The 21834-nt window shown below is 56.0% G+C and overlaps 2 protein-coding genes across 4 annotated transcripts; one reads left to right on the top strand and one right to left on the bottom strand.

The window, feature by feature from the left end:
* Positions 1-5438: 5438 nt before the first annotated feature.
* On the top strand, positions 5439-14500 carry LOC311422035 (ectonucleoside triphosphate diphosphohydrolase 8-like). 2 transcript variants are annotated; one of them, XM_084494658.1, is made up of 10 exons: positions 5439-5758; positions 6171-6306; positions 7235-7352; positions 7681-7831; positions 9680-9839; positions 10582-10815; positions 11794-12066; positions 12510-12620; positions 13240-13377; positions 13454-14500. In XM_084494658.1, the coding sequence occupies exons 2-10, from the start codon at positions 6184-6186 to the stop codon at positions 13634-13636; spliced, it is 1491 nt and encodes a 496-aa protein (XP_084350784.1). In that variant the 5' UTR covers positions 5439-5758; positions 6171-6183; the 3' UTR covers positions 13637-14500. The 2 variants fall into 2 exon arrangements, with proteins under 2 accessions (XP_084350784.1, XP_084350785.1); XM_084494659.1 differs by lacking the exon at positions 5439-5758 and having other exon boundaries at positions 6192-6347.
* Positions 14501-16226: 1726 nt separating this feature from the next.
* On the bottom strand, positions 16227-21744 carry LOC311421959 (ectonucleoside triphosphate diphosphohydrolase 8-like). 2 transcript variants are annotated; one of them, XR_014685117.1, is made up of 9 exons: positions 21470-21744; positions 20717-20834; positions 19907-20057; positions 19495-19654; positions 18947-19177; positions 17673-17936; positions 17199-17309; positions 16804-16987; positions 16227-16612 (listed from the first exon to the last, which is right to left on the bottom strand). XR_014685117.1 is itself a non-coding variant. In XM_084494520.1 (9 exons), exons 1-9 carry the CDS (start codon positions 21602-21604, stop codon positions 16403-16405), a joined length of 1518 nt encoding a protein of 505 aa, XP_084350646.1. In that variant the 5' UTR covers positions 21605-21739; the 3' UTR covers positions 16227-16402. The 2 variants fall into 2 exon arrangements, 1 of the variants encoding a protein (XP_084350646.1); XM_084494520.1 differs by having other exon boundaries at positions 16804-16941; positions 21470-21739.
* Positions 21745-21834: the final 90 nt, after the last annotated feature.

The raw sequence follows: 21834 nt of genomic DNA on the forward strand, positions 1-21834 counted from the left end.
GGAGTACTGGGACAGGCAGTCAAAAAGTTATTGGAGTGTCCCGAGAAAACAAAGAGAGAAGTAGTGTTTCATCTCGGTTTGTCAAGAAACCATGCAAATCCAATGTGGCATCCTTCTCTTATGAGTGACACCCCCTCAGGAAATAAAAGAGTCCTGTAGCTTCATTTTTATTAGATTTTTTGCTCTTTTGGGTTGTAACTGTAAGAAAAATAGTCACAAGGAGCCTGCACAGCTGTTTTCAGTGGTTTGTACAAGTGAGTGGGGCTGCCTGGAGCTCAAACAAGGCAGCCTTGCAGCAGTGTTTATAACTGTGATCTGGCCAAAGGGATGAAGAGGATGCACAGGGATGTGCTGGTGGCTCCCTGCTGGGAGAGGATGATCGTGTCCTTGGGGCCATCTTTCAGATTTCAGAAGGTCCTAACAAACAGGAGAAGGTATCCAGGAAAGGAAAAAAACAATGGATCGTTCACCCTTTGGGATCATGGGATGCAGAGGTGGATTGGGGTGTCCTTGTCCAATACGGGCAAAAGCAAAATGTCACCCTGTGAGCACATAGCACCAAGGTCTTTGTCCTGACATGGGTGCTCTGAGCTGCTGCAGTCCCCAGGTTCATGACTGACAATCCTAGGTCTCCACCTATGATTTTATAGAATAATTTAAAGCAGGCAAAGTTCTGGTTGAAAGCATAGGTCCATTTTGCATTACCAGTCTTGGAATGATGTGATGAGAAGTGTGCAGCGAGGGCTGACAGTGCAGAGGGGAGCAGCTGGGATGGGGTGGCACAGGGAGGAGGAGAGGTTTGTATGGGAGGTTGCAGAAATGGTGCCCTCCCTGCAGCAGCTCAGAAGCTTTGCTGAGACTCTGCAGAGAGCAAGGTGCTGCAGCAGCACCGCCTGGTGATGTGGGATCACCAAGCAGGGGAGGAGGGATGTGGACCATGACAGGGGAGCGGCTCCATCATAGCTCAGCTGCCCTTGTCCAAACCAGTTTGGCAGCTGGAGGGAGACCTCCCAGGGCCCAAGAGATTCCTGGTCTCCCACAGATAGCCTACGGCCATGCTGAGGGAAACCTCCACTACGTCATCGTTCCACCTTCTGGCTTGTTTCCTTATGGCCCTGTTGAATGTTGAATGAAGGAAATCAAACCCTGCCAGATCAGCTCACCTCAGCCTCCTTCCATGCTGTCTCCAAGCACTTGTGACACAGGTGAAAGGGAAAATCCTGCCCTAAGGGTGCTTCAGCCTCATTTCTCTGTTCTCAGGAAAGAAAAAGCTTCAGGACACCCAGGGCCAGAGGAGAGCCTGTGGCTGGGGCTCTGGTGAGCCAGATCCTAGACACCCAACCTCATCCTGCTCTCACCTCCTGGCAAGGCAGCCGTGAGCAGGGAGCGGTCCCAACCTCTGGGAGCATCCCTCAACACGGTTCACAGCCCATTCCTCTGCTCCACAGCACAGCTCCCAGCCCATCACCATAGCACTGGTGCTAAACCAGCTGCCCCCTCGGTATCAAAGTCCTGGTATTTTCACGGATAGCATCAGTCTCAGGATGCAGGTGTTGTTGCACTGAGCCCCATCCCAGTGCCACAGGATGCTCAGCACCAGGGCCAGCCCACACACAGGGCAGGTGCCCCAGCTCAGCGCCCGGCAGAAATTCAAGTGTTTAGCTGGAAGATGGGACTTTTGGGAAGCAGCATGCAGCAGGGGGGTGGGAAGGTTTCCCGTGCAGCTAACCACACTGGGGTCTAGGGAGGTTCCGTGATTATTACAACCAATAACTGCTGACAGATTAAACAGATACCCCTCCCCTCCTCTCCCTAATTTTAGCAGCAGTTTATTCATAAGGAAATACCCTGGATGGTACCTAGCCTGGATGCCTCCTTCCTGCCTGATCTCTGATCTCACCCATCACCAGGAGCAGCAGCTCACAGTGCTGTGATCAGGGGTAATGCTGCAGCCCTGGGCACGTCCCCCAGCAGCAGCTCTGAGACAGGAGCAACAGCTCTGCTTGTGTGTGGCTACTGCAGGCACCCATGAACACTGCAAGGGCACCTCAATGTTAGGATGCTCTTGTGTGGCTTTTGTTAATTCAGGGGCTTGTGCAGAGATGGAAAAAAGCAGTGGCTGGTGGGAGGGACACCTGGAGGGCAGGACTTTGTTGGTGAGCTGCTCTGCTGGCTCTACAGGGGTCCGTGCAGCTCAATGAGGTCTGCGAGCATGCTGGGAGAGTGGCACCAGGGGAACCAACCGTGCCAGGCCCCCCAGACTCATGTGAGCCGGAGCAGATCCGTGCCTCCGGATGGATTTTCCCCCACCAAGGACACAGCAGCAGGGAGGGGGAACAGCCTGGGGTGCCCACAGTGCCCGGGGTGGCACAGTGCCCGGCTCCAGGTGCCCATCTCCAGCCCAGAGCTTCTGAACCCACAGCTGAGAGGTGGCTCCAAGACAGGCACAGTTGTGGCAATCAGGGCATGTTTATTAATTATACACTCAGGGAAAGATGGCAGGTAGGAAGGAAAGGTCTGATCAGCTGTCTGCCAGAAACAGCAGGGATGAGGGGTGTGCGTCCCATAGGCAGCTGCAAATGTCCCTGGATCCACCAGTCCAGATGGAGTCATATGGGGAGGGATGGCTGGAGCTGTTCCCCCTTAGGATGGGTCATGGTGAGGCCTGGGAGCCTCTGGGAGGGGAAAGAGGAGCTAAAGTGAGCGGAGCAGCTCAGCCAGGCACAAGGCACCAGCACTTGCTGTGGCCAGAGCTGGGGTGGCCACTGGTGCAGGAATTGCCTGGCGGGGAAATGAGAGGATCTCCTTCATCCAGGATCCTGTCATTTAGGAAGGCCCAGGGGAGATGTTAGTACCCGAGGGGATCTCACTTCACAAAGAGCAGCTGTGCCAGCTGCTGGCAGTCATGGATGGGCTTTGAACCATGCTGAGCCTCCAGCAGCTTGGCAACTTCCTTCTGGGTCTCAAAGAGTCACCTGGAGGGCTGGGGAAAACGACAAAGACATGCATGTCAATAGGTGTGTGCGTGTTCTCTTTCAATACCTCCCAACAGCAGATCTGTCAGCCTGCAGCAAGAAGAATGTGACCTTTAGGTCATGTCTCCAGTTATGAGCAAACAGCACATTCAGCTCTCCTCACAGCACATCCCTGAAGGCAAACAAGGCTGGGGCTCAGCAGCACCAGGAAAGAGCACTCGAGGGTGTGCAGGCAGCCCTAGCCCGTGCTTTCCCAGGCAGACACCCTTTCAACTGGCATCACCCAGTGACTCTCTGGTGTGAAGATAGGGCTGTTGTCACCTTGGCAGAGCCTGGCCAGGACAGTGACACCCATGAGAAGGAGCAATGTGCTGCACGTGGGGCAAGCACAGATGGGAGGGGAACCAGCCTTGTGCCTCCTGGGGAGTAAGAGGGAAGAAAATGGGCCAGTGCCCAGCCCAAAGGAGGTAAAAGCTGAGGTAATTACCCGATTTGTTCATGCAGGCTGAAAGTGAACCCACCAAGGGAGCAGGCACGGGTGCATCGTGTGTGATGCATGCTGGGGACACGATGCAGGTTTGGGAAGGGGTCTGCAGCAAGCCTTCACTTGGCCCCAGCTGGGCTCTGCACCTTCCTCTGTTCCCTGAAGTTTCTGCAGGGAGAGTTTTGTCAATAAATTTCCTCGTGACTTGGCTCAGGATTATTTAATGTAAGCAATTGGATCTTTTAACTGAGCTATTTAAAGACGGCATTGCCTCTCCCAGCAAAGCTCCTGTCCTGCCCTGTGCCCACCTGCCCAGAGCCTGTGCTGACAGCTGCCCACTCCCCAGCTGCAGCCCGACCGAGCCCTGCCAGCCCCAGCACTCACACGGGCTCTTTGCTGAGGGAAGGTGCCAGGGAACGGGTTCTCCTGCCTTCGCTCGTGCTCATTTCCTCCCAGGACTCATCCACTTCTCCTTCCAAGAGGAAGGTGAATGACTGGGTGAAGTAGGTGAAGGGGAATGTGTCCTGGCCCCACTCATGGGTGCAAGGTGCTGGGTTCCTCTGGGGAGGTTGCTCCAAGGCCCCGTTGGAGTGACCATGGCTCCTGGAGGGACCAGGACCAGATTCCTGTGCTGAAGACAATGGGTGGGACCACGGGACCACACGCCCCTCCAGTGGCACACATCCCACTTACTTGAATGTGTAGTCCTGCTCACCACATTCACAAGGTGTCCTCTGCTCTCACAAACTGTGCTGGTGGACATGACAACACCGCAATGCTCTGCGCCTGGAGTGTGGCCCCAGCTGCGTCCCAGCTCCCTGCCAGGACGTGCACCAGGCTGGGTGCAGACGTGGGGCACTCCCATCCATCCCTGCTCCCCACAGCCCAGGGTGCCCTGCCGTGCACCACAGTCATGCACCGCTGCCTCAGTGTGGGCCCACGAGGTGTGTCCTTCACTGCCCTTGTGCCCACATGGGTATTGTTATGTGACCTCTGGAACTTTGTATTTCCTACTGATCGACTAGGAAAAGCAGGCTGAGGAGTCACTCAGCCCTGCTCAGGGGCAGGAGATGGAGGGTCTGGGGTGTGTGGGTGCAGAGCAGTGCATGGAGGAGCTGGGTTCAGTGCCTCTCTGTCCTGCCTGGGGATGAGTCCCCTCTGCTCAGGAAAGCCCTGTCTGGAGGCTGTGCAGACAGCAGGGGATTTCAGACCCAGGAAGGAAGCAGACACTCAATCACCCTCTTCCAGAGAAGCTGCCTGAGTCCAAAGGGTGTGTGGTAGGTGGACATAGGAGCAGAGGAGTAGTGGCACCATTTGGGCTCAACGCAGCCCACCAGCAGCATGTACCAGTGCAAAGGAGGCTGCCAAAGAGTGACTGACCTGAAGGTCAGAATTGCAGAAGCAGAGAAGCCAGGGGATGGCCAAGCTTCCCGTTTTGTAGGGTGCTGCTTCGGCTTCAGTGCACACAGCAGGCCCTCCAAAACCACCATCCCTCCAGCCACAGGGAAGGGTGCTCTGGGAAAGTTGTATCATGCACCGACAGCTCCCCCGTCCTGGCAACTCTCTGCTTGACTCAGCTGAGATAAGGCAGCTGGGAACTGAGTCCTGTTGCAATCAGTCTTGTGATAGCCGAGTCACACACGAGGAAGGGGTGACCACAGCCCCAGACAGGCTAAGCAGACTTCCTCCTTCCTGGGCTCTTGTGTCTCCTTTGGCAAAGCTCACCGAATGCTGCTGAGATCCCTGGCAGGGCCCCCCTCCTCTTCCAGTGTGATAATCCTTCTCATCTTAATAAAACTTCTAATCAAGTCACCTTCCACTTTGTGTGTGGTTGCAGAGCATTGGATACTGGAAACATCACTCTCACCTCTTAAAGACCTTGTAGAGACTTGTAATGGAAGGATTAAGAATGGTCAGAGCAAGGAGAGAACAGAAATGTGTGTGTAAAAGCACCAGAGGAGTAGGGGAATAAGGGTTAAACGGGTTAAAAGACAGGCATGAGCCAACAGCCGCAGGACTCCTATGTGTGATTTCATTCAAATGAGGAGGAGGAACTACCTGGGCAAGGATAAGTTGTCAGGAAGATGCAGAAGGAGGCTGAGCCATAAATACACGCATAAATCAAACATGAGTTTTCCTTAAAGCTGATGAGGTTTGAGGCAAAATGAGGTTGAGAAGACCTTCAGCCTGTGTCCACTTCCAAAGGATATAAAAGGTAAGCTCAAGCTGGGTTTGGTGCCAGCAGTGGAGGAGCCCACAGCCACAGTGAGGACTCACAAGCCAGCTCCTGAACTAACAGGTGAGCTGAAATTTATTGTAAAATAAAATCACTTTTCCCTTCTACAACATCTTACAGTGGGGTCTGTTGGAATTTCCCATGTCCTTCTCTGTTTGGTGCAGTGTTTCTTTTCTTCTTCCTGGACCTGATCCTTCCCACATCAGTGAGCTGGGCTGGAGGGGCTGTGGGACCTGGAGGACCATTGTGAACCCCCATGGTTGTGCCAGGCTTCTGGGGACAGGCTCCTTTATCCTCAGCTCCACCGTTGTTTTCCTAATATTGCTGCTCTCAAGGAAAGACCTGACTACGCACCAGGACTTTTGAGTTTGAGATAGTGTCATCCCCAGGAGAACTTTTGTGGGTGCTCTCCTCAGTTATTGCTGACCAGGTGGACGTGTCCAACCACCTTTCTCCTCTGTGTTTGTGCTTGCAGGCGCCTTCCCACAATGTTTGCTAACAAAAAGCTCTTCACCACATCCCTCCTCGGGGTCCTGGTCACACTCTCCATCATCGCCCTTGTTCTCAGCCTGGTGAAGATTGAAGATGTTGCCCTGCCACCCACGGTCAAGGTGAGGCCATAAGAGGGTCCCTCAGCAGCCACCCTGGGGAGGTGAGCAGAGACAAAGGCTAGTCTTCGGGGTTAGGAGTGAAGAGGGTGGTGGCACCTGTTGTGTATCAGCTGGGTGGGCATTTTACTTTCATTCTCAGCTGCAGGCAGAAGAAATACAGCCTGGGCATATGGGAGTCAGGTCACTGCATGCTGGGCTGCCTCTGGCTGGCTCCTGCCCTTCATCTGAGGCTGCGTCTCCATGCCCTGCCTGCGGGGCAGCAAGCACAGCCTTGGCTCCTGCATGGCGTTAAGAGCTTGCGAGCAGTGAGAAACAACTGACAGCAGGCTGGGGCCGGACTCCTTGCCAGGCAGCAGAGGGAAGCCTTCTCTGGAACCTGCTGCATGCTTGATGTGTTATGAAGAAGCGGGTGGGTAGGGCAGGGTCCCTCCATGTGGCCTTTGTCCCCTGGCAGCCTGGCATCTTGTTGAGGCTGCTGGAAGAGGGGTGCAGGGTCCCAGTGGAGCCAGAGTGCTTTTTGGGGAGGGTGATGTGGCTGGGTGTTCAGGGACAGGTGTGGCTCTGTGGGGCTGGGTGCAGCAGGGGGGGAACAGGGGGATGGGGAGCTGCTGGCCCCGAGGTGGGGCAGGGCAGATACAAAAGGCATTTAACAGAAAAAGAAAATAAGAAAGCATGAGGAAATCACCAAGAGAATGCTTGTGTGAGCTGGCATTGTTGAACAGAGCTCAGCAGAGGCAATTAAAAGCCCCTCAGGGAGAGATGCCATGCCATGCGCTGGCAGATGTGTCCTCCACTGCTGCACTCTGTCTGGGGTACATTCACCGCCTTGCAGTGGTGCTTTTGGGGCATCCTCAGGGCTGAGCACCCTGGCAGGGCCAGGGGCAGGCTGCTTCTCCCTCCAGCATGACATCTTGGTTGTTCCTTCCAGTACGGGATGGTGTTCGATGCAGGCTCATCCCACACCTCTCTGTTTGTCTACGAGTGGGACTCAGACAAGGAGAATGACACCGGTGTGGTCAGCCAGACCTTGTCCTGCGACGTCCAGGGTCAGTATCCCCTGGGCATGGGCTCACAGGGCAGGCGGGGTGACCTGCTCTCCTGCTCTTTGCCCAAGCCGGGCACCCCCTCTGCAGGCTGTCACTGCCGGCACGGTGTCACCTGGCTGCAGGCAGGGGGTCCATAACTCCACTGTGGCTTCACTCATGGCTGGGGGGCCCTCAGCACAAGGTAGTGCCCAAACACTTGGTGGGACTGAAGTGTCTTGACCCTGACAAAACACCTGTTGTTCCAAGAGGTGACAGATGACACTGCCCTATATCCTCCTGTTCCTTCAACTCTTTCCTATCAGCTTGTCCCAGCCTGACTCTCTTCCAGGGCCAGGCATATCAAGCTATGCCAACAATCCCCCAAAAGCCGGTGATTCCCTAAGGGAGTGCCTGGATAAAGCCCTGAAGGTCGTTCCTGCTGAGAAGCAGAGAGATGTCCCAGCTTACCTTGGAGCAACGGCAGGCATGAGGCTACTGAGGTACTGCTGTGGGGTACGGGGCTGACGGGGCAGAGGCACAGCATCGTCTCCTGCTCTCAGCTCTCCTGCTGCCTTGAGCCAGGCCATGAGGAGTGGGAGGTGCCAGACCAGTGGGGACACACAGGTGGCTGAGCTGTCCTGGGTGTTTGGTCTGGAGAGGCTGCTCAGAGATGCCCATTGGCAGCCTGGGACCCCACGGCCCAGGAGGGTTCTGCATCTGCCCAGATGAGCCTAGATGGATCGGTGCTGGTGAGAAACAGGGCAGAGGCAGGAGGCAAAGGGGTTTGTGGGTCCTGACCTTTCCCCATCCAGTATTAGCTCTCTTCAAACATCAACCTTCATTTCACAGTTTTTGCTTTTACGGTTGCACATTTCTAAAATTATTTCTGTGCCCTGGTAATCTGATCCCGTTCCAGGGAAGGAGCTGGGTCATAGCCTGAAGCTTACTCGCTTCAGAGAGCGAGCACAAACCCACAGTCCCAGGACACCTGCCCCACTCAGAGGTCTGAATCCAGCCTGGCACCTTCCCGACAGACCCCTGAGCTCAGCAGCCAGCTCTGGCTTTGGCAGGGGGTCAGTGGGTGGTCATATGTGACCCTCAGCAAGTAGCAAGTGACAGTGATCTGAGTGGTGCAGTGGACACACTGGAGGGAAAGGATGTCACCCAGAGGGAGCTGGACAAGCTCAAGAGGTGGTCCCATGTGTACAACATGCAGTTCAACAAGGCCAAATGCAAGGTTGTGCACCTGGGTTGGGGCAGTCCCAAGCACAAATACAGGCTGGGTGATGAGTGGATTGAGAGCAGCCCTTTGGAGGAGCGGGGGTACAGGTGGATGAAAAGCTAAACATGAGCCAGTAGTGTGAGCTTGTAGCCCAGAAAGCCAACTGTGTCCTGGGCTGCTACAACAGCAGCGTGGCCAGCAGGGCAAGGGAGGTGATTGCCCCCCTGCTCTGCTCTTGTGAGACCCCACCTGGAGCCCTGCGTTCAGCTCTGGGGCCCCCAGCACTAGAAGGACATGGACCTGCTGGAGTCCAGAGGAAGACATTAAGATGGTCAAGGGTCTGGAGCACCTCTCCTACAGAGGCAGGCTGAGAGAGTTGGGGTTGTTCAGCCTGGAGAAGAGAAGGCTCCAGGGTGACTTTATAGAGGCCTTCCAGTGCCTAAAGGGGGCTGCAGAAAAGCTGGGGAGGGACTCTTTGTCAAGGAGTGGAGGGCAAGAGGGAATGGCTTTAAACTAAAAAGGGTAGGTCTACATTAGATATAAGGAAGAAATTCTGTGCAATGAGGATGATGAGGCTCTGGCCCAGGCTGCCCAGAAGAGCTGTGGGTGCCCCATCCCTGGCTGTGCCTTGGGCCAGGCTGGATGGGGCTGAAGCCTGGTGGGAGGGGTCCCTGCCCATGGCAGGTGTTGGAACTGGATGGTCCTTTAAGGTCCTTTCCAACCTAAACCCTTCTATAGTACTATAATTGCATGATTTTCTGATGTCCTATGTTATGTATCACATTAGATGAGCTTGTTCTGAAGGTCCCCTCTGGCCTTCAACACCATGAAGATACTCGAGTAGCAAAGGGTGGCAAACCACTATGTGACTGGGATCAAGCTGCACTGGAAGGAAGAGGTCAATACGACTCTTAGATTTGTGATTCTGAGCCTAGATGGTGGGACAGCTAGGATTTAGGCAGCAGAAGCTGTGTGAACTGCTCCCACAAGTTATGTAGCAGGAAACAGCATTTCACACAATCTGCCTGTTGCAAAAAGCTCAAGTGAAAAGGCAAACTGTTTCTTGTGTTTCCTCTGCAGTACTGATGTAGTTGGGTATGGGTCCTGACCTTTGAATCCTTCTTAGGCTACGGAACAGCTCAGCTGCAGACCAGATCCTGGCCGAAATCACTAAAACCATGCAAGAGTACCCTGTGGCTTTCCGTGGGGCTCGGATCATTACAGGAGAAGAGGAGGGAGCTTATGGCTGGATCACCATCAATTACCTGCTGGAGTCCTTCACCAAGGTGGGAGACAGGCAAAACACCCACTCTTTTGATAGCACAGAAGGAAGGGTCTGAGTTAATGGCTTTCAGCAGTGGTCTGGAGGCAGCAGCCAGTTATCCTCTGACTTGCCCCCAGTGAAAGAGGCAAGAAATCAGGAATGGGGGTGTTCCTGGTAAAAACTGTGGGCACCATGTAGACATGGGGTCTCTTAGGGGTCATACAGCCCAACAGAGACAGTTTGCTCCTGACGAGATTTTCCCTCGATGCCCCAGGAAGGTGGCACTGGGAGGTCTGTGCTTGGGTTCCACATGTCACTCTGAAGGAGGCTGGAGCCAAACTTGCTTCCTGCCGTCCTCGCTCCCCGCACTGCCACAACTGCACACAGTGCCGGCTAACGGAGCCTTTCTGTCCTTCCCCTGGCTCTGATAGCCCACAGCCATCTCTCCAGAAGAGCAGAGGTCCACCCCCTCCAAGTCAGGTCCCCTGCAGCCCCCTGTGGGGCACAAGCGACCTTGAGCCCACTGAGTCCATGTCTTGACCATCAGACAGTTCAACCTCTGTTTTCTCCTGGCTCTGAGAAATGTCCAGGCTGGTTGAGCTGGGAAGGCAGTGGGACTTCATGCACAGAAAGAGACAGCTAAGACACCACTCCCATCACATTTAGTAACAAAACCCCACTGACTTAAAAGGATGACAATTTTGCTCAGGGCAAGTAATTACAGCCATATCCCACTCCTCTTCCTTTCCTGTTTGTCTTGGCAGTACTCCCCCAAAGCACACACATGGGTCCGTCCAGAGGCAGCCAACATTTTGGGGGCACTGGATCTTGGAGGAGCATCAACTCAGATCAGCTTTATCCCCAAAGGTTCAGTTATAAACTGGAATGAAACCTCCAGGTTTATGCTGTACGGGTATAACTACAACATCTACACACACAGCTACCTCTGCTACGGGCAGAACGAGATGGTGAAGCGCCTGGCAAAGGAGTTAATTCTGGTGAGAGGGGAACAGGGGGGTAATCAAACTACTCTTGGGATACCAAGCACAGGCTTGTTAACATATAAAAAAAGAAAAGATGATGCTTTTTCAGAGAGGCATCAGCAGGGACTGAGAGCAGGTACAGAAATGGGTAGGCAGGCGTGGGGAGGAGCATGTGAAGCACCAGAAGGGGAGGCTCAGGAAAAATCATCTGCCTGTATGCATCTGCCTTGCAGGAGGGTGCAGCAAAGGCAGGATCAGACTCTTCTCAGAGGTGCAAAGTGATATTGCCGCAAGCTGGAACGTGGGAGCTTCTGACCAGATGCAGAACTTTTTCACCCAAAAGGGTAGCCAAATATTGGAATAGGACCCAGAAATGCTGTGGAGTCACCACCCTTGGAGACATTCAAAACTTGTTGGGGCAAGGCTGTGACCAACCTGATCTGGTTGGTGATGCTTTAAGGAGGGGGCTGGCACAGAGTCTGATAGCTGCCCCCTAGCCCCAACTACTCTGTGAATGTGTGGGCCTGAGAAAAGACAACCAGAGACATTGCTCAGGACACTTTTGGAAGGTCAGAGGGGGAGAGGGTCTTCATGGAGTTGCACCTTGCCTGAGGTTTGTTCATGCTGCATAGCCAGGAAGGTCCTATGTGGTGTCCCTTGATGGGACTGGAGCTGGAGTAAGAGCTGGGGTAGAGAGGGTCTGTGTGTCCCAGACCATAGGGCAGCTCTCTGGGTCTGTGACATCTGTCTGCCTCCGTGGGAGGAGGGTATCATGCAGATTGGAGCTTCATAAAGCAGGGGGAAGAACTAGTGCTAAGCTCAGGCTGGGACTGCAGGCAGACAAGACCAGGATTAAACAGCGTGAGGGTCATTCCCTGCTGTGGAGGTGGGATATGCCTGCACCATGGTCCTGGAGGGAAGCCACCCGGCATGCCCACCAAGAGGTTTGGAGGAGGCTGAAGCCTTCAAATCACAGAATTTTGCTGTTCCCAGGAGTCATCCTCCAGCACAAGAGTCGAACATCCTTGCTACCCCAAAGACTACAGTGAAACCATCTCGCTGTCTTCCTTCCACACCAGCCCCTGCACCAATGCGAGTGACCCACGCCTGTCCCCCAGTGACAGAAATGTGACCCTGGAGGGCAGGGGCAATGCCAGCGGGTGCCTGGTTGCCATCAGGAAGCTCTTCAACTTCTCCGCGTGTGGCCAGAGCCAGGACTGCACCTTTGATGGCGTCTACCAGCCCCCCATCAGCGGGCAGTTCTTTGTAAGGCAAACCCTGTCCCCCCACCTGCCCAGCTGCACGTGTTCCCCGGGCACTACAGTATCAGGCTGTGCCTCGTGCCACTGTCACCTTCCCACAGCAACCACAGCAAGAAGCACCCACATTGCTGGTGCCTCAGGGCACACCAGGGCTTGCTGCTGGTGGGTTTTCCAGCCAGAGCTCCACATGGGACCATTTTAATAAGATGGGAGCTTAGTCAAAAATAAGTTTTCAGTAAAAAAAAAAAAAAAAAAAGAGCAGGCACACAGAGCCCCAGCCATCATCTCTGCTGGGACAGGGACAGCAATGCTTAGGGCTGTGCAAGGGTGGGACAGACCTGGTGAAGCCACCCCTACAGGCAGTTGTGCTCGGAGGGAGACAGGTCAGCTCCCCCTGGGGGGTTCTCTCATGGTAACACATCAGCAATTGTACCTCTTGCCTTTCAGGCCTTTTCTGCTTTTTACTATAACTTCAAGTTTCTCAACCTGACCGAGGGGCAGTCGCTGGCTACCGTCAGGGAGACCATCGAGCGTTTCTGCACAAGGAGCTGGGAGGACGTATGTTCCTCATGATCGGAGCTGCTCTGGGACAGCTGCACAAGAAAATGGGTGGGGGGACTGCCCCAGGGAGAGGCTTCCTGATTGCTGAGCTGTGCCCTACACAGTGGAGCCATCCCTGGGCTCTGGGTGGGAGCCAGGACCATCCTGAAGCTACCTTCAGGGGCCCTTTTTGCCCATATAACACGGGGAAAGGGGCAGGTCAAAGCAGCATCATGTCCCCATCATCACGGGAGCTGGGATGGAGGTTGGGATGGAGACTTGGAGGAGGATGAGAGGATTCAGCTGCTGGGGAGGCGTCAAATGGGGATGAGTAAGGTCAAAAGGTGCGGTGGGACCACCACAGGGCAGAGAGCAGGAGCCCCTTGCACAAGGAGGCTGAAATGGGAGAATTTGGACTGAGAGAAACTCCATTCAGTATGTCTCTGTACTTTCATGTGAGGATTAAAACCTCCTCAAAGGAGTTGCCCTCTGTGGACAAAACCAAAACACCTGTATAGCCCTGAAGTCTCTCTGCATGCTGGTGGTTGTGGAGCCATTGCCCCTTGATTAGGGCATTGTCCCTGAATGGAAATGACTTGCAAATAACTTCCCTTACTCTCTAAACATCCCCTCCCAGCTTTCTTCTAGCTACCCTGAAGAGAACCCTGAGAGGCTGCCCAAATACTGCGCCAACGCCAACTACATCCTCACACTCCTCCTTGATGCCTACAAGTTCAACGAGAGCAGCTGGAACAACATTGTCTTCCAGATGAAGGTGAATGGCGAACCTGGCCAGTGGGTGGGGACAGGGGCAGCACAATGCTAACTCAGCGTCCCCTCTCCTCGTGCAGGCAGGGAGCGCCGATGTGGGCTGGACGCTGGGCTACATGCTGAACCTCACCAACATGATCCCGGCAGAGGCTCCGGGGCTGCTAAAGGGGCAGACTCCCTCCCTGTGGGCTGCGGCCATCGCCTTTATCACCCTCACACTGGCCTTGGGGCTCATTGCCCTGCTCCTGCTCTTGCGCGTGTAGGAACAGTAACCTCCAGGGCACAGAAGAACCAGTGGCTGCCCCATGGGACTGGCCCCAAACATGAGGAGAGGCACTGCAGGAGGTTTTCAGATCAGCCTACACGCCGCAGCCATGCCAATCTGCCTCCTCGCACCACCACGCCTGTTACAGGTCCGACCTGCACCCACCAGCCGGAGCGTGGGGCCGGGCAGAGCGAGCCGGGCCATGGAGGACCTGGGTGCCAGACCGTCATCCTGAGGCCACAGGCATGTGGCCAGGTGCTTCCTCCAGTGCTGGGTCTGACCATGGTCACCAATAGCCAGGAGGGTCCCTGCCAGGTCTGCCAGCCCGGGGGCATGCAAGGCTCTGTGGTGTCCCACCTGGCTCTCCTAAATACCCATTGTCTGGGCTCAGCTGATGGCCTTGGAGATGAAAGGCAAATTGAGCAATCCAGAGCCAAAAGGGTGGTCCATGCCTCTCCACGGGGTCCATCTCCTTTCCTCTCCCCTCCTCATCCCTCTCTTCCCTTCCATAATGGGATAAAGGGATCACCATTCCCAAGCGCCTTCCCAGACACCAGGCTGTCCCACCAGCACAAGTCCTGTGCACTCTGGGTGTCAGGCTGTGACTCCAGCAGGCTGCAAATTCTGCCTTGACCTGCACAGGGCACTGAACTGGGTCCTGCCCACAGCTGTGTCCTTGCCTTTGCCTTTGGTCCTGCTCACTCCTTATCTGCCCTGTGCATGATTCATTGTGTTATTTGCCGGCAGCACATTTGCCTCCCAGCAGCACAGAGCTGACATTTGCTGTTTCTGCAGAGAGGCAAGCACCCAACCACTCCTGTTATCCAGAAATAAACATTGCAAAAGTCAGCAAAGACGGAAATGCTTGTTGTATTGCTCCTGAGCCGATAAGATTTTATTGCTTCCATGTCCCAGGTAAGGGCTGGTTATGATGACAACAGGAACTCAGGGGAAAGGGGACAGAACGATTGCCCCAGCCACAGGAAGCAAAATCCATCCCCACAGCACCGCCCAGTGCTGCAGGGAGCAGGGTGCTCGCCCCACGCAGTGCCCACCAGACCTTGGGGGGGCACCAGGACAAGGACATCTTCCAAGAGCTGGGGTTCCCAAATCGCCTGGGTGCTGGAAAGGGCGAGATAGCTGCCTGGCACAGACACAGAGCACAAATGACAAAAGATGGACCTTGTGTGGGAAAACAGGGGGGCTGCTCCCATCTATTGTCAATCCAGACTTCAGTAAGGCCTTTGGCACTGTCCCCCATAAGATCCTCATAGAAGCTGTTGAAGTATGGGCTGGATGGGCAGACTGAGGTGGATTGAACAACCACACCCCTGGAGGGTCATTAGCAGAGTGCCCCAGGGGTCAGCTCTGGATCCAAACGTGTTTAACAACTTCGTTAATGATCTGGATGAAGGGGCAGAGCATACCTTCAGCGGGTGTACAGCCGGCACAAAATGGGGTGGCATTGCTGATGCACCAGAGGGCCCTGCTGCCAACCAGCGGGACCTCAACAGGCTGGAGAAATGGGCTGGTGGGATCCACCTGAGGTTCCCCAGGGAGAGAGGTGCAGAGTCCTTCCCCCCGGGAAGGAAAAAACACGGCCCCAGGACGTGCTGGGGGCACCCAGCTGAAAGCAGCCTGGCCAGAAGGGCCCTGCTGGGCACCAAGCTGACCCTGAGGCAGCAACCAGCCCTCCCTCGGGACAAAGAAGGCAGGGAATGGTGCCCTGGGCTGCATTAGGGAAAATAATACCCGCAGGTGGGGGGAGGTGATCCTTCCCCTCTTTCAGCACTACTGAGTCCACCCCCTGAGGGCTGGGTCCCACTCAGGACTCCCCAGAACAAGAGACCTGGAGCAAGTCCCCCAAAGGGCTATGGAAATAAGCAAAGACCTGGAACCCCTCTGCTGTGAGGAGAGGCCGAGAGAGCTGGGACTGCTCAGCCTGGGGAAGGGGAGGCTCAGGGGGGAACTCATCAGTGCCTAGAAATGCTTGGAGGGAGGCTGCAAAGTACAGAGGCAGGCTCTCGCCAGTGGTGCTCAGTGCCAGGACAAGAGGCAATGAGCACAAACTGGAGCACAAGAGGCTCCCTCTGAGCACCAGGCAGCCCTTCTGTGCCGTGCGGATGGTGGGACACTGTCACAGGCTGCCCAGAGAGGTTGTGGAGTCTCCAAAACTGCATGGACATGGTGCTGGGAAAGGAGGAGGCCTGCTGGAGCAGGGGTTGGATCAGAAGGACCCAGAGGTGCCTCCAGCCTCAGCCGTGCTGTGATTCTGTTACTCCCCACCTCACACAGCTTCCCAGACCTGGGCAGAGCCCAGGCCAACTTTCCCCCATGGCCCCAACATCCCTCTAGGTGGCACCTATGTCCCACCTGGGGTATCTGCTGTAGGTGGCAACCAGACCTGCGATGATCCTGTTGCTGCCAGACACCCCTTCTCTCTTCCTGGCCGCTCTGGTCATAGCTGCCCCTCATCACTACTGTTGCCAAGCCCCCAGTGCTGAGCCCTGCCCCACACAGCCATGCCCTTTCTCCTAGAGGTTTCTTCAACCAGCAGCAAGGGGAAAGAGAAACCACACAGCACACAGTTACAGGGTGTTGTTTTTTTTTAAGACCTGTTCTGCTTCCAGTTCACCAGGCCATGACACAGGTGCCCCACAAGTTCGCAGCCCTGGGACATGGGGCCCATTCCCCCACTGGCAGCTCCTTGCACAAGCTTGGCAGCAGGACCAGGTGGCTGCAACAGCCTCTGCAGCCAGCACTGCTAGAGGCTCTCATAACCGGAGTAGTTCTTCTGGTAGCACATAGCCACAAGCAGGCAGAAGGTGAGAACCAGCATGATGGCCAGCAAGACTGTGGCTACTATCCAGTTGCTTCTTGGGAGCCCTATGACATTCTGGGGGATCTCCGGGGGAATCATGTTGGTGAGATTGAGCATATAGCCCAGAGTCCAGCCCACATCTACATTTGAGACCTGTGCAGACAGAGAAGGAAGAGGGATGTGAAGGGCTGCAAAGTATCAGGCAAGCCTGGATGTGGGTGGTGGACTATGCCAACCAATCATCCCCAGTTCCCGCATCCAAGTGTGGCAGAGCAGGGTGGGCACAAGCGTGCAAGCTTAGTGAAGCAGCTGCGAGGTAAGGTGGCAGCCAGGCCCTTTCCCACCTGCTGGCAGAAGTGGATGTTGTGCCACGTCTTCTGGTTGAATTTGTAGCCTTGCAGCAGGAGGGTGAGGGTGTAGGAGCTGGTGGCGCAGGAGTCACGCAGGTGGGTCCTGTTTGCAGTGGGGAACTCCTTCTGCAGCTGTAGATGTGGAAGAGCAAAGGGAGGCAGCCAGTGGGGAAGGGCCCTGCAGTGCAATCAGGAGCAGCAGCTGTGAGGCTGCAGGCTGCACTCCCACGTCTCCCCCTGCCCAGAGATCTCTGTGCTCTTTCCAGCTCCCTCCAACTGCCCTTTTGTGCAGCAGGGGACAGACAGGCTGTGGCAGGCCCTCAAGCTGCCCAGTGTCCAGGCTGGGTGAAATACAGGCAGGGGCCAGCAGCAGCTAGGCAGGACCTTACCTTCTTCCAATTGCTGGTGCAGAATTTCCAGAGAGTGTCATTGGCTGAGCTCAGGGACTGCTCTCCAGTCAGGTTCAGAAAGTGAAGGCTGTAATAAAACCCTGAAAACGCCTGTGGGTGTTTATGACCAAAAGGAGCAGGTTAGTGAAGGGCCCAGGTTTTCCTGCCACCCTCCACTCTCACTCTGGGTGCTCTGTCGGTGTCCGTGGGGCAGACCACATAGGGTGCTGCCTGCTGACCAGCTTGAAGAGAGCCCTGAAGACTCTGGAAATACAGAATATGGTAGTCTGTTTGGCACACCAGTGAGCACCCTGCATGTCTCCATGCATCAGGAACACCCCAGCTTTCAAGGCATCCATTGTCACTGGCACTATTCACTTTCCTCCCACAACAGGCTTCCCAGAGCCTTGGCCAGCCTCTGGTGCCCCAAAGTCCCACACCCACACCACCACCGTGGGGCCAGAGGCTCCTTACAAAGAACTGTCCCCGCACAGGCGGCTGATAAACCCCGTTGAACCCGCACGTCCTGTTGGTCCCACAGCTGAAGTTGAAGAGTGTCTTCATGGCAGCACTGCACGCCGCCGGGTCCCCTGTCCCCGTTACCATGAGGACCTGTGTGGGGCTGGGTGTGCTCGGTGTGGGGACACAGGGACTGTTGTAGAGCTCTGCCATGGTGATGTTCTCCTGGTATCCCCTGGGGTAGCAGGGGTGCGATATGTGCTGGGAAGATAGGTTGCCCTGGAGAGAGAGAGAGGCATTAGCATCACTCTGGCACTGAGGATGAGGATGGAGAGAAGCAGGCCACAGACAGTGCCTGTTTCCACACCCAGACGCAGGCACCCTGCCATCATGCAGGCCCCACTGCTCATGAGGTCTCATCTAACACCATGCTATGAGGTGCAGGCACAGTGCTGTAGGCACAGCCAGAGTGTGCCATGTCCCAGTCAGGGATCAGCTACAGCAACAGCTGCATGCCCAGGGCCTTGGGGTTTTGTGCCCTGTGCTGAGTGTGCACCCATTTTGTCCCCATTCTTCCTTTGTAGTGTCACCAGACTCAGAGGCAGAGCCAAAGCTGAGAAACCACTTAATCAGAAATGCAATGCATGTTGATTTCTGTGTGCTAACATGCTCTGAATGTTGCCTTTTGCCCATTCTTGTTCCAAGCATCATGAACTGGCATTGAGACCTTGTCCCTCAGCCATGCTACAGACACGAGGGTTACCCTGAGCAGCAATGACACCTCCCTCCACTCTCCCAGCACCTGCCTCTGAAGACCAGCCTATTCAGACTCCTTCTCATAAACCCAAGTTATTCCCTACCAGACATATGCTAAAAAATCCCACTGTGTCTTCCCCAGCCTCGTGGCACCTAGTGGGTTCCCTCCTCCAGGACTCAACTCCTTCTAGCAGCTGTGACTGAGGCTGGGCTGGCACAGCCCCACCATCAGGACAGGGAAGGAGAGCGGGTGGGCAAAATGGCCCTGGGACAGGACCCCGGGCACCAGCTGCCTTGGCAGTGCCTGTGGTCAGGCACCAGGTGTCTGACTCCATCTGTTTCATTCCTGCCCTGATGTTGGGACACGCCTGAGGTGGCTCCTGTGAAGGTGTCCCCATTGCATCCGCTATCCTGACTGCTGCTTGCACAAAGGCACTGAGCCCCCTGGTCATAACACCCAGCACATGTTGCCTGCCCAGCTCAGTGAGATCAGGGCTTTGGCTGCAGAAGAACACAAGGCAGGAGGCAATTACCTGGTGTAAAGATGCCATCAGCCTCTTCAGGGCTTGCGTTTGTCCATAGCAGAGGTAGCTGTGGGTGTAAATGGAGTAGTTGGTCCCATACAGTCTGAGGAGAGCTCTTGTGTTGCTGTCATCTATGGTGGTCCCAGGAAGAAATGTGATCTGGGTGGAAGCCCCACCAAGGTCCAGAGCTCCAACGGTATCCTCCACTGGTGGGTGGATCCACTTGCCTGTGAAGGAATGCTGCCCCAAACCAAGACTCACTTACAGGGTGCACAGATCCAGTGCAGGGTGAGCGCAGGAGTATTGGCTTCCCAGCCCAAACTACAGCATGGCAGGGAGAGGGAACCCACAGTTCACTGGCCTCACAGCCTTTAGGGCTCTTCCAGACACTGTGGGGGCTGATGCAGCTCCAGATTTCCCCGTTTCACCTTCAAACAAGGACCGACCCCAGGGGACCCTGACCCGGGTGCCCAGAAATACTGAGGATGCTCCATCAAAGCAGGATCTCCCAGCACAGTGAGACCTTCCCTCCCTTCTGCCCTCTCACCATCCCACACCTTGATGAGTGTCTCCAGCAGGTAGTTAACGGTGATCCATCCAAAGGTGCCCTCGTCATTCCCTGTGAGGATCTGAGCTCCACGGAAGTCCACAGGGTACTCTCGAATGGCCTTGGTGACCTCAGCGAAGACCTGCTCAGCTTTTGTGCTGTTTTGCTCCCTGCCAAGGGAAGGAGGGAGAGCACGGTATGGGCAGAAAATGTGTAACAACAGGGTCACTGTTTCCCCACCACAAATGGGTCCACCAGAGATGCCAGCCAGGAGGGCAAAGTGTCCCTTCAACCTTGCAACATAACCCCTGAGCCCTTCCCATCACTATTAGCCCTGTCCCATTGCTGCTTTCACTGGAGAGCAGGCTTTGAGGGTTTGGGGCAGGGCTGTGGAGGTGCGTAGCCCCAGGCAGCGCCAGTACCTCAGCAGCCGCATGCCTGCTGTGGCCCCCAGGTAGACAGGGGTGTCCCGCTGCTGCTCTGCAGGGATGATCATCATGGCCTTGTCCAGGCAGGGCTTCAGGCTGGCTCCAGCCCCAGCGGGGTCATCTGCGTAGCTGGAGATGCCAGATCCTGCAAGAGAGCACCCCCTGACGGAGCCAGCCCAGGAGGGATGAGATAGCAGGGGACACGTCCACCCATCCTACTAGCCTAGGGAGCTCTCAGCCTCCCTGGCAATACTCAGAAGTCTCAGTCACTGCCCAAAACTCTGTGTTTTGGGCATACCTAAAAGACAGGTACTGACCCAAAGAGCAGCTGGGAAATACAAGCAGAAACTCAGCAGAGATACAGTAACATTTATCTGAAGAGCTCTTAGGAGGCCTTGTGGAAACATGTAGACACACTTTAAGTCATGAAAGAAACTGTAAAGAGATGGTATGGGAAGAGCTAAAGAATTGGTTGCACTGAAGAAGACTCCAGCTGTACACATCCAACACCCAAGGCCACAAGATGAAGCATAACACCTGGCTGCAAGACAAGACTGGTTCCACGAGCTGTGCTAACTGGGGGCCCAATTTCTTCCCCACCTCTGGGCAGCCTCTGGGCACCTCACACTGATATTCTAGGGCTCCCTAAACCACAGCCTCTCCCCCACAACAGTTTAGTTTGGTTCTTCTGGGCCATCTCCTCCTGGCACAGGACAGGCTGTAAGACTCAGGTCGCTCACCATGCTGCAGGAGTTAGGGACAGCAACCTGGGGCAGAGGGGCAGACCTGTTCTGGCACACTCACCATTCACGGTGCAGGTTTCCACCTGGCTGACAATGCCTGTGCCATTCTCCTTGTTCGCAGGCCACTGGTAGATGTAGAGAGCCGTGTGCGTGGAGCCAGCATCAAACACCATTCCGTACTGGGGAGGCAGAGGGGACACGAGGTGGCAACGTTTTGGGGGCTGCACCAACTCTCATGGGAAGTCTCGCTTCCTACGTGAACCCACCAGCAGCACCAGGCTGCACCCTCAGCCTCCCCTCCCCGATCCTGCTTCCCTTCTAAGCCCCAGACGTGGCCAGCCAAGGCAGACACCACAGAGCGAAGACAGGCAGGACGGCTGCAGGATGCGCGGAGCAGGGAGGCATCCCAACATGTGCTACAGAGCTCAGCCAGAGCTGCTGTCAGACCTGCAGCTGTGTCAGACCTCACAAAAATTCGTGATTTTTAACCGTCTGCAAAAGCCCATACGAGACGAGAGCAGAAAGCAGCAGGAGAGAGAGAAGGAAAGCCCCGCGCGGTCCAGAGGTCCGACAGCAGGGCACAGCCAGTGCCTGGGTGAGGACGGCGCAGTGCTGAGGAAGGCCGCCCTTCGCCTTCCCCTCCTCACCACGGAGATGGGACCACGGCGCGGGGCCCGGCCTGCCCGGCCCTGCCTCTGCGAAGCCCGGAAAAGCCGGGCCGGTCCCGGGCAGCCTCGCAAGCGGCAGTGCCGGGGCAGGAGCCGGGCCGAGCCGCGGAAGGGGCTGGCGGCCGCTCCTGGCACCGGACACCTACTTGAGTCCTCGCGGGAAGGGCAGCGTCCCCGTCCGGGCCCAGCACCAGGAGGAAGACGGCCGCCACCAGCACCGCCAGCACGACCAGCGCCGCTGCCGAGCCCCAGCGCCCCGGCACGGCCCGGCACGGCCTCATGGCGCCCCCGACGGGCTCGGCGAGGCCGCCCCGGCCCACCCCGGGGCTCGGGAGCCGCGCGGCGCCTCGGGCGGGGCCCGCGGGCAAAGCGAAAGCGGCGGGGCCGCGGGCGGCCTGCGGGGGGGCTGAGGGGCCGGGGCCGTGGGGACGGGCAGGACCCTCAGCACGGGGACGGAGGGGACCGCGTGTGATCCGTGGGGACGGGCACTGGCCGCGGGGACGGACGTGCT

The sequence above is a fragment of the Aythya ferina genome (genome assembly GCF_964211825.1).
Source record: "Aythya ferina genome assembly, chromosome: 20".
Lineage (NCBI taxonomy): Eukaryota > Metazoa > Chordata > Aves > Anseriformes > Anatidae > Aythya > Aythya ferina.